General features: G+C 23.2%; 1 protein-coding gene across 3 annotated transcripts; it reads left to right on the forward strand.

Moving 5' to 3' along the window:
• Positions 1-558: 558 nt before the first annotated feature.
• On the forward strand, positions 559-8,811 carry LOC126896826 (uncharacterized). 3 transcript variants are annotated; one of them, XM_050669938.1, is made up of 6 exons: positions 559-721; positions 4,937-4,957; positions 5,994-6,014; positions 6,734-6,911; positions 7,705-7,935; positions 8,508-8,811. In XM_050669938.1, the coding sequence occupies exons 1-6, from the start codon at positions 638-640 to the stop codon at positions 8,645-8,647; spliced, it is 675 nt and encodes a 224-aa protein (XP_050525895.1). In that variant the 5' UTR covers positions 559-637; the 3' UTR covers positions 8,648-8,811. The 3 variants fall into 3 exon arrangements, with proteins under 3 accessions (XP_050525895.1, XP_050525904.1, XP_050525912.1); XM_050669947.1 differs by lacking the exon at positions 5,994-6,014; XM_050669955.1 differs by lacking the exon at positions 4,937-4,957 and having other exon boundaries at positions 560-721.
• Positions 8,812-12,839: the final 4,028 nt, after the last annotated feature.

The following is a 12,839-nucleotide window of genomic DNA, read 5'->3' on the forward strand; positions in this document are numbered from 1 at the left end:
GACTGTTTTCTCATATCGTGGGTTGCATTATAAATCATGTAGTTATTAATATGGCAGAGAGGTAAATAAGAAACATGACCTGTGAAATAAATCAAAATAAATGATTTAATTCTATTTTTTAGTTAAGTAGAACAAACATTGAACAATCGTGCAAAAAACATGTAGTTTTATAAATTAATAAAAACCAAAAATAATGTTTTTCCTATTTTCTTAGTTAAATACATAATTCATTATAACTATTTAATGAAAAATTTAGTAGTAATTAAAAAAAAAAAAACTTCATACATCAAAGCTTATTCATTTATAGACTTAAATGTCAGTTTTCAGTGATAACTGAAAAAAAAGAAATCAAGTTTTTACTAGTATTTTTAGTACAATGATGTTTATATAAAACTAGTTTCTGCACCTTTATCAATAAATAAAATGTTTACTTAGTTTTAAATAATAATTAATATATATTAAAAAAAATTAAATTTATTAAATGCTTTTATTTCTATTTTTAAAATGACGTTTTTCTAACACTAATTCAACACATTGTTGTTATAAAATAAATCGAATTTTAATTAATCTATCATTTCAATTGTTTAACTTTTATTGTTTAAGTTTTATTCGAAAACATTGCTTTATCAAACCAATAATGTATTTTTACATTTTTATCGTGATATATTTAACTGGAAGTCTTTCAAACGCATTTCTTTTCACTTTTCCACCTTTGGACCCGGTAAAATGTTATTATTTAATTTTTAATAAATGTAAATTGTTAAATGTATTCTAATTAGAATATTCATTTTGAGAATATCTAAATGTTTATTAAGATGCAGATTATTATTTTTTTATCTTAGATAGGTATAGCATTTTTACACAATTCATCAAATTTAATTCAAATTTGATTTAAAAAAAAAAGTTTATCATGGTTTTGTTCGAGAATCAGTACCTCATGAAAATAATTAGTAATGCGATAAATAAAATGTAGCTCATATTTTAATTTTAAAATTTGGTTACTAAATCATAATAATAAAATAACAGGTAACTATTTTTTTTTTGCAAAAAGGGAGCCATTTTATTTGAATTGTAATTTTTCTAAAACTGATATCAGATTCTATTTTTTATGATTTAATTTTTCTTAAGAAAAACTGTAGGACAGTGATGTCACAGCAAAGTGAGGACGTGGCATTGTTGGGATAAGTATAGATGATTAGAAGTTCTTTCATTTATAATTACTTAAAAACAAATAAAACATCTTGTAAGTTTATGTAAAAAAACGTTAAAATAACTACTTTTTTTTGCATTATTATCATAATTAATAATTTTAATTGAAATCATAGTAATAATTTCTATGTAACGTTTGGTGTTTAAAAATATTCTGTTATTGAATTAATTTTAATGAATTTATTCAACCAAAAAACCAATAAAAAAATTGTTAAAAAAGTCAACTCAATTAAGCGTATCATAAAAATTGATAGTAAACGTAAAAATTAATTGTTAAATTCGGGTGAAACTAAAAATCAATTTTTTTAGAAATGTTTTATATAGTAACATATTACAAAAAAAATTGGAATATTATAGATTGGTAGTAACATACAAAAATAGAGTTAAAAAATTAATAAACTACAAAGAAAAATCATTTAATTATTAGTTGAAACCTATAAACATATGAAACCAAATTTGATAGTAAATACTTTAAAATTATTAGAAATGAATTGTTTTAATTGTCTATGTACAGAAAGCTGGTTATGCACTTTTTATTAGAGAAAGGCGAATTTTTTCAATTTGTTAGGGTAATATCTTTAACTAAATACTATTTGTGATCATTTGATGTATTATTAAAAAAAATTTGTTAAGTGAGAGCTAAAAAAAATGAATGATAAATAAAAAAAAAACACTTAGTAAAATAATTTAAAATCGAAATTTCTTCTCACGAGGCGAGACTATAGTGATGGGGTCCTTGATATTCATTGAATTTGAAAGTCAAATTGAGATAAAAGTCAAATGAGTAAAAAATTGATTTGTAACTCAAAAATAATTAAGCAAAAATTGCAAAAAATTCATTGCTACAGATGCGTTTGAAAACCGTACCTCAAGCGTGAGGGACACAAGTGTTATCAACACTACTGTACAACGCATTCGTCGTCTGTCAATAATAATGGCAATTTAGGCTAGTTTAAATTTCAAAGTTATTTTCTTCGACTTAAAAGAATCAAAACAATTTAAATAAGTTTAACTTTATATACTATGTCAGTTAGATTTATATAATATTTTTAAAAATCAGTGTACTCCTCTTGTAAGTTATTTTATAATAAAATAAAATACAAAACCCAGAATTTTATTACAAATATAGCATATTTTTTGAATATGGTAGTCATTTTCATTATGAAGACAAATTAATGTTCAAACAATTTTTTTTCATTTTAAAATATATTACACTAGCTTTAATTTAAGATATATATAAAAGTGTCAGTATTTCCGGAACACTTTCATAAGTTAATTTTTTGTGGAAGTGTTATAATTTTGAATCGCATATAAAACAAACAAAATATATAAAAATCATAGTAATAATTTTTAAGTACTTTTTGGTGTTTAAAAATATTTCAATTAATATTAATAATTTATATAATTGAATAATTAATAATTAATAATTAATTATTAATAATAATTATATATGATATAATTATTATAATATTAATATTCTTAATAATTGAATCATTAAAAACTTATGGGTCAATCCATGTCAAATCATTCAGAAGTTTTTGAACGATCATATTATATTTTTCTAATATTTTCAGGGTTTATTCTTTATGCTATATTTAGATAAATACAATTTTATGACCACCTTATTATTTAAATGCTATTTCAATGTAAAAAATGTTTAAAATAGCCAGACAACACACAAATATTCAATTTTGAATTAATCAAATTAAAATTTTAGACTTGACCTTATTATAACTTAAAGTTTACATAAAACAAAAATTATGTGAAATTCTAAACTTTAATCACTTTTTAAAAAACTTGCTTTTTGGGGAAAGTTGGCGTTTTTTAAATTCAAGACAAAAATAGCATATTAAGGTAGCTATTTTTATCATGAAAACAACCTAATTTCAAAAAATGTATTAATTTTACTATGATGTGTTATTTTTTTTTTTATACCTGTTGCCACATTTTCTCAGCTCGCACTGGACCAATTTCTTTCAAAAATACGTTAAAAGATCACAAATCGTATTTAGTTGAAGACATTACCCTTAAAAATTGAAAAAAATTCCCTCGTTCCCCGCAAATGGGGGAAATATCCAAAAAAGTTACAAATTTAAAAACCGCTAATTTTCGAAATTTTTTCACTTTTTTTTCTTAAAACTTCCATAAATTTTTCAAAAATAAACAAATCAACATAATTTTTTTTTATACTAAAACCTTAGATATTTTCCTTTCATTTGATATCATTTTATTGAAAATTTAACACTTAACCTGCTCACTGGGGGGATTTAAAATAGCAACTTTTTTACAAAAACTAACTTTTTCAACTTAATTTTTGAAAATGTTCTGGAAATACCGCGTCCTTTAAACATATATATATATTAAAGCTTATTTTATGTACTGTAAATTTCATAACTGTTCTTACAGCTTCCGATTCTTCTCTCCTCATAACATGACTAAACAATCTAGGTCTATTTTCTGTCATCTTATCCACTATTAACTCAACACCTATAGTTCCTCTTATATGCTCGTTACTTATCCTATATTCTCTAGTCACTCCACTCATCCAACTAACAATTCTCATCTCTGATACACTTATTCTCTGCTCTACTTTCTTATCAACCACCCAACACTATGAACCATACATCATACAGCTAGCCTTACAATTTCATACTAAATTTAAAAACTATAACTAGTATTTATTCATATATTATATTTTAAAATCAAAGAACTACTAATCAGGATATTATTAAAGAAATAAGAGTTGAAGTTGCTTTTGGAATAATCCAACAATTTCTCTAAATGAAACACTATCTAGAGATTTGCATCGAAACGTTTCTTGTGATAGTGATTTTTAATCACTGTCAAATATCATCTATATTTGTCCCATCTATGCCTTGTCTACACTGTGCATCGACCCCACTGTGCTTCCGTTTTTTTTTTTTACTTTATTTGTGTGTATTACTATAATATTCCACATCTTTTGGTAACATTTAAAATGTAAATCGTTTATAAAAAAAAAATGATTGTTAGTTTCTCCTGAATTAACAATAGATTTTTACAATTATAATCAACTTTTTAAAATTAAACACGCTGTCAGATATCATCTAAACTAAAATTAACTATATCACTTCCATACTGTGCTGAGTTTTTTAAAATTATAAGTTTTTGAGTGATGTTATAATACATTGACCTCTCATTACAATTCTTATCTAAGCAATGAACTATGATAACTATTGTCAAGTAAAAATTGTCATACTGTCACATATGGGCAATATAATCAATATTATCTGTTAAGCAATAAACTACATTAATTTAAAACTTTCATGTAAATAATAAAATATACATTAATGTTAGTATGGATTGTCACTGATATGTCAATTTTGTAATGAAATAATTAATCATTGTCCAGTATAGTATATTAGTTTTTAAGATAACATATATTAAATAATTTAATAAAGAGATAACAATAGCGTTTCTGACACTTCTTGCATATGAATATAGCTATAAAAATTAACAAAACAGCATATAAAAGGGGACAAAAAAAACCTAAAAATGGGCAGTATACTCTCGGCATGCTCTCAGTGTTTCGTCAGTATACTCCCGGGGGCTCATTCTACATTGATCCAGGCGTGCTCCCAGTATTGACGCAGCTCATTAATCTCAATCGTTTAATTCATGTGTAAGAAGTGAACAGATACGTTCAGATTTATTCAAAAATTAACAGACGACTTAATTCATTCTCTAGACATTCTACGAAAACACCGAGGTAAATACTAATTAATTAAATTAATTAGGTTTAATAGGGACAAAGAAATATTGAGTGATCACTAAAAAAATCACTCTGTTTTTCTATTATCTTTCACTATTCTCATAAACTCTCGAACTCATACCCGAGAAACTTTTATTATTAAAATAAATAGTAACTCCCTTTTTCCCCTAAAAATAATAATCTTTTTCTTTTTGAGTTACTATAAGTGGCGCCCAATCGCCGGCTTAGTTAAAATTTTAGTAAGGGTTAAAAATAAAAAAAAGTATTTACAAAATTAAAGTATTTGAATTCTTCTAATAAAATTTTTTTTTTACTAATTTTTAAATACCTAAATATATGTTATGAATCGATTTCTATTAAAATAAAAACTAATATTTAAAACAATGAATTAAAAAATAGGTATTAGAAAAATTAGATAAAATAAAATTGAGAAATTTAGAATCTATACTGTAAATATAAAAAGTAAAAGCAAGAAAAGAAATATATGATTAAAAGGTAAAAAAAAAAAAATGTTCAAATGAAATTGAAATTAAAATTGTCATACAGTCACATATGGGCAATATAATAAATATTATCTGTTAAGCAATAAATTAAATTAATTTAAAACTTTCATGTAAATAATAAAATACACATAAATGTTAATATGGATTGTCACTGATATGTCAATTTTGTAATGAAATAATTAATCATTGTCCAGTATAGTATATTAGTTTTTAAGATAACATATATTAAATAATTTAATAAAGAGATAACAATAGCGTTTCTGACACTTCTTGCATATGAATATAGCTATAAAAATTAACAAAACAGCATATAAAAGGGGACAAAAAAAACCTAAAAATGGGCAGTATACTCTCGGCATGCTCTCAGTGTTTCGTCAGTATACTCCCGGGGGCTCATTCTACATTGATCCAGGCGTGCTCCCAGTATTGACGCAGCTCATTAATCTCAATCGTTTTATTCATGTGTAAGAAGTGAACAGATACGTTCAGATTTAATCAAAAATTAACTTACGACTTAATTCATTCTCTAGACATTCTACGAAAACACCGAGGTAAATACTAATTAATTAAATTAATTAGGTTTAAAAAACATTAACTCTTTTAAGTATATGGTTAATATAGGGACAAAGAAATATTGAGTGATCACTAAAAAAATCACTCTGTTTTTCTATTATCTTTCACTATTCTCATAAACTCTCAAATTCATACCCGAGAAACTTTTATTATTAAAATAAATAGTAACTCCCTTTTTCCCCTAAAAATAAAAATCTTTTTATTTTTGAGTTACTATAGTGATTCCCCCCAATTTTTTCAAATTTGAGGATATCTTTGGCTAAATATAATTTGTGAGAGTTAAGTGCCCCATTTATCCCCTCCTCATTTATAAAAAAATAAATATATATAATTTTTATGTTTGAATTATAAATATTTTTTTTCTTATTTTTTTTATATTTTCCTATAAAATTAAAATATTATATTATTATATATCAATATTATTCTATATTTAATCACTATAATAATTATCTATTTATTTAATTTATAAATCATAAAAGTTTTCATCGGAATATGCATAAGAAAATAAGAGTTGATTTGCTTTTGGAATAATCCAACAATTCCATATAAAAATTAAACCTTATCTACAAATTTGCATCGATGAGTTTTTAATGAAAATTATTTTAATTAGTGTTTATCAATGTTTTATCTTAATATTTTAAGATATATTATTAATTTCATCTAATCCAATTATATGACATTTAATTATTAATTTTAGACGATAAAATTAAATATTATATGCATTAATAATTTGAAGATTATTTACGATGAAAATAAGAATTGTGAGGAAGGTATGGACATAAATAGATTTAAAGAATTATTTAGAGTTTTTGAATTGGTACACCGTTTTAGTATTGAAGTCATTGAAAAATTATTCACTGAAGGACTTGAAAATAGTAAATATAGCTCTAATTATGATAATAAAGTTAAATTTTCTTTTCAACAAATACTATTATAATTTAAAATTTAATATATTTACATATCTTTTAATTGTATCGTTCAAAATAATAGGTACAATAACATTTTGATTTTAAACAGTGGTTAAAGTGGAAAAAAATAGAATGGGGGATTATAATTCCTAAAAACTGAGCAACACTTAATTTTCTGCTCTCAAAGGCTAAAAATTATATTGAACATAATAACCAAATGTACTTAATTAATAAAAAAAAATATTTCAATGAAGGAATAGATTAGAACCTACCAATAATGTTTGTTATTTCATTAAAAATCAACAAGAAATGAGTATTAAACAAAACATCATAAAGTTTTAATTTATTATGGAAATAAATACAAAATGGTTTTTATTAATTTTAAATATTATACTATAACAGAAACAAGTTGAGAAAAAAATATTAACAATAACCAATTTAGATAGGTATCATATAATTCTTTTCATTTCATAATTTAAGTTCTACTGCAATTAATTTTTTTTAACAATTTTGAAATTTTGACAAGTATTTATAAAATTTAATCAATATAATAATTTAAACGTCTTAGAAAGTATTATTAGATCTTCAATTAATATAAAGAACTTATTCTGGTATAAATTATTATTTATAATATTATAATAAATTAATTATAATAAGTGATATTAAAATATCGGTCAGTGATTATTAATAATAAAGTTATTGATATTACCACTTTTTTAAATAAAAATGAATTGATAACACATAATTTTTACTTTAAAAGATGACAAAGAAATAAAAATTGATAAATTTGTAATACAAATGGAAAAAGTTGTAAAAATAATTGAAAAAAGATTATGCAAACATTACTTGACATTTTTGAACCAAGAAAGAAAGATGACTACAAAAGAATTATTAAATGCTATAATATTTACTGACATGGAAGTCACGGAAGAAAGAGTTACTGAATTAATAACTGATGAATATGCAAACGCACAAGATATAAGCTTTAAAGGTAAAATAAATATCACGTATAATTTTTTAGACTTTATACTAACCATCTAAGGTTGGGTTGGAATGGCGAATGGAATCTTTATTTACTGAATTTATTTATATCCAACCAAATGGAACCATTTGCATATGGCATCAAATGTTATTAAATTTGACTATTAGATTTGATCTTATAACCCCTCAATTTGTAGTAAGGATATCCAATTTTACTTGACATAAGATTCAGTTTTACTAAATAAAATTATATATATTTTTATTTAAGTAACTTCTGAAATAAAAAATTTCATCTGATTTACATGATATATAAATAAAATAACTTTTTAATCGTTAATCAGAGAGCAATGCTATATGTTTAAATTATTTAAAAAATGTGTTTCAAAAAAATAAAATAGCCAATATACATGATTATTTTTATCATTAATAATCGTTTTAAATTATAAGGATTATCTAAAAAGTTATAGTTGATAAAAAGTTATTTTATTAATTTATCAAGTTAAATTATTCTAATATAAAATAAAAAACTGACATAAAGTTAATTTTAATCAATTACTAATATTTTTTTTTATTTTCTTTTAGCATTTAGAAACATATTAGCGAAATTATATCACGAAGTAATCGATGATTATAAAAATATGCAAATTGAAAACCAAGAGCAGCAAGAACGTGATATAATTGATCTTAATATAAATGATCTCAATATAGATGACAGTGGTTAAATCACTATCATAAAAAACTTCAAATCCATAGATAGTGTTTAATTTTAGAAAATTGGTAGATTATTACAAAAATAATAACCACTATTATTCTCTTAATTTTATCCCGATTAGTTATTTGATTTATAATTATTATATATGAATAAATAATAATTTTAGTAATTTAATTTAGTATGAAATTGATATTAAGTAATATAATATTGCTATTTATACGGAGAAATTATAAAAATAATAAAGTAGTTATATAGTAATATATTCCTTTACTTTTAACGTGTATAAATATTTAAATGGATTGATGCAATACTTGTTGATAAAACATTTTTGTTACTTATAAATAAATACACTAGACTACAAGGAATACTTTTCAAAAAGAATTGTTCGCGATGTTTTAAACGTGCAATTAAACTTTTTCTATCAATTCGAAGTTTTAATATTATTACTTATTATTAAAAAATAAGTATTTACATATAAAAAAAAAACGGTAGCACAGTGGGGTCGAGGCACAGTGTGGACGAGGCATAGATGGGACAAGTATAGATGATATCTGACAGTGATTAAAATCACTATCATAAGTAACGCTTCGATGCAAATCTGTAGATAGAGTTTAATTCTAAGAAATTGGTGGATGATTACAAAAGCAACATCAACCCTTATTTCTTTAATCATATCCTGATTAGTAGTTCTTTGAGTTTAAAATATAATATATAAACAAATACTAATTATAGTTATTAAATTTAGTATGAAATTGATATTCAATAATTTAATATTATAATTTATACGAAGGAATTATAAAAATAATAAAGAAGTTATATTTTGCTTTACTTTTACATGTATAAAAATTTAAAGGGCTTGATACAATAAATTTCAATAAAAACTGTTTGTTACTATAAATAAATGCACTGAACTACAAGGAACTTTCATCAGTAACAAAAATATACCATTCTAATTCAACTTTTCGCGATGTTTTCAAATCTACAATTAGACTTTTTCTATAACTTCTAATTTTTTATATTATTATTAATTACATATAAAATAATAATTAAAAAAAAAAAAACCTTGTACGTTTCACGTGAAAAATACAAGTGTTACCGACTCGTCAATTATTCGATGTTTTCGTCGTTTGATAAAATTGGCTATTTAAACTAACTCAAATTTAAAAATTACTTTTTCAACTTTAAAAAAGTAAAAAAATTTAATAAGTTTAATTTCTTATGTCTTATGAACTTTATTCTATGTCAATTAAATAATATAATATTCATGAAAGTCAGTTTATTGCCCTTATAAGATATTTTATAATAAAATAAAATACAAAACCCAGGATTTTAACACAAAAATAGCATATTTTTGAATACGGTAGCCATGTGCGCATAGAAGATAGGTCGGGCACAATTTTTTTTTTTTTAATTTTATAGTACATGACATAAGCTTTAATTCGACATATGTTTAAAGGACGCAGTGTTTCCGGAACATTTTCAAAAGTCAAGTTAAAAAAGTTTTTTTTGTAAAAAAGTATCCTATTTTAAATTCCCCTATGAGCAGGTTAAGTGTTAGATTTAAAAAAAATGATATCAAATGAAAGGGAAATATCTAAGGTTTCAATAAAAAAAAATTTTATTTTGATTTTTTAATATTTGAAAAAGTTATGGCAGTTTTAAGAACAAAAAACATTCCGATAAAAGGTGATTTTTATCGCAAACATTACATTTTTTTTTAATTTTCGACAGCCATTTGCACATAGAAGATAGATCGTCGGGACAAATTTTTTTTTGTAATTTTATAGTCCATGACATAAGCTTTAATTTGATATATGTTTAAAGGACGCAGTATTTCCGGAAATTTTTCAAAAGTTCTATTTTTTATACAATGTTTTAAGTTTTGAACGCCCGCTAAATAAGAGGAAATTGTCTAATTTTAATAGAAAGTATGTCAAATAAAAGATGTACTTATAATATATTTAGAAAAAAAAATTTGTGCTGATACATACATTTTTCGAAAAGTTATAACATTTTTAAGTTGAAAATTTAAAATCGAAAATTTTAACACAAAAATAGCGTTTTTTTAACTACGGCAGCCGTTTACATGCTGAAGATAAAGTATCGGGACAAATTTTATTTTTTCATTGTATAGTACATAAAATAAGCTTTAATTTGGTATATGGTTAAAGGATGCAGTATTTTTGGAACATTTTCAAAAATTAAGTTGAAAAAGTTAATTTTTGTTAAATAGTTGCTATTTTAAATCCCCTCCCTATGAGCAGATTAAGTGTTAGATTTTCAAAAAAATGATATCAAATGAAAGCAAAATATCTAAGGTTTTAGTATAAAAAAAAATTATGTTGATTTGTTTATGTTGATTTGTTTATTTTTATAAGTTTAAATTTATATTTTTTTTGGATATTTCCCCATTTTCGGGGAACGAGAAAAAATGTTTCAATTTTTAAGGGTAATGTCTTCACTAAATACGATTTGTGATCTTTTGACGTATTGTTGAAAGAAATCGGTCCAGTGAAAGCTGAGAAAAAGTAGTGACTGACATAAAAAAAAAAACACATCATGGTAAAATTAATACATTTTCGCATCGAATCTTAAATTGCAAATGTTACCATAACTTTTAGCTCAATTACAAGTTTGAAATTGACATCATTCTATTTAATGATATTAAATATTAATAAATAATATTAATGATAATGAATTCTTATAAAATTTTATGAGAATTAATTAAAACAATGCTATTTTTAAGATTGATATGCAGTCAGGAAATTTTATTATTACTATTTACAGTATATTTATCAGAAAAACTCATTATATATTTGCATTTTTATTGTAATAGATCACTTAAATAGAAATCATAGTAATCATTTCTCAGTAACTTTTGGTACTTAAAAAGGTTCTACAATTGAAATATCCAGAACTGAATTAATTTTAATGATTTACTTTAACTAAATGAACCAATCAAAACAAAGTTGTTAAAAAGATACACTCAATTGAGCGTATAATAAAATTTGATTATAATTGTTAAATCCATTATTAATTCAGGAGAAACTTACAATCATTTTTTTAGAAATGATTTATATAGCTACTTGTTACGAACAAATTTGGAATATTATAGACTGGTAGTAGCACACATAAATAGAGTTAAAAAATTAACGAATTACAATGTAAAGTTATTTGAAAAGCTTGAGGATTTATTCATATTTGCATAGTGTAGCCTTTTTCTGGGATAAATTGTCCCAACGTCTACAAGTTTTCTTCATGTCCTCTCCGTAGAGTCTTGTTATGAATGTATTGAAACTTTCATAATAATGTAAAATTATTTACTTAGTTGAATACTTTTATCATATCAAATCTAATTCGACAATAAATACCTTAAGAATATTAGAAATTAATAATTGTAATTGTTTGTATGAAAAAAGCTGTTTAAGCTACTTTTTATTTGAATAAGAAACATTTTTCGATTTTTAAGAGTAATAACAAATTTAAATACAAATTGTAATCATTTGACGTATCGTTGAATAAAGTAGGTCTAGTGAGGGTTGGCACTTCTTATGTCTTATGAACAATATTCTATATCAATTAAATTATATAATATTCATGAAAGTCAGTATATTGCCCTTTTAAGATATAGTCAAATAAAATAAAATACAAAACTCCGAATTTTAATACAAAAATAGCAGATTTTTGAATACGGTAGCTATTTGCGCATAGAAGATAGGACGTCGGGACAAATTTTTTTTTCATTTTATAGCACATGACATAAGCTTTAGGTAGCTGGGTGATGTTACTCCTTTTTTTTATGTTAATGTATTACTATATGTAATTGTTTAATTTGTATATAATTAATATGATAATGTAATTGGTAAAAATAAATATAGCTTAAAAAAAACTAAAAAACACGCTTTTAAAGCACATCGAACTAAAAAGTTAAAAATAATTTTTAAAATAAGCGTAAAACAATAATGAACGAAAAATACTAGTATTATTGTGATAAAAGCGTCGGGCGCTCAATATACGAATAAATATAGTTTAAAAAACTAAAATATAATAAAAANAACTTTTTAGTTCGATGTACTTTAAAAGCGTGTTTTTTTAGTTTTTTAAACTATATTTATTTTTTACTTTTTAGTTTCATGTTATGATAGTAGTTACTATCAATATCATGGTTGTTACGGGTAACGGGAAATCAGGGTTCGATTCTG

Source organism: Daktulosphaira vitifoliae, unplaced genomic scaffold (assembly GCF_025091365.1).
Source record: "Daktulosphaira vitifoliae isolate Bord-2020 unplaced genomic scaffold, ASM2509136v1 Scaffold_1, whole genome shotgun sequence".
NCBI lineage: Eukaryota > Metazoa > Arthropoda > Insecta > Hemiptera > Phylloxeridae > Daktulosphaira > Daktulosphaira vitifoliae.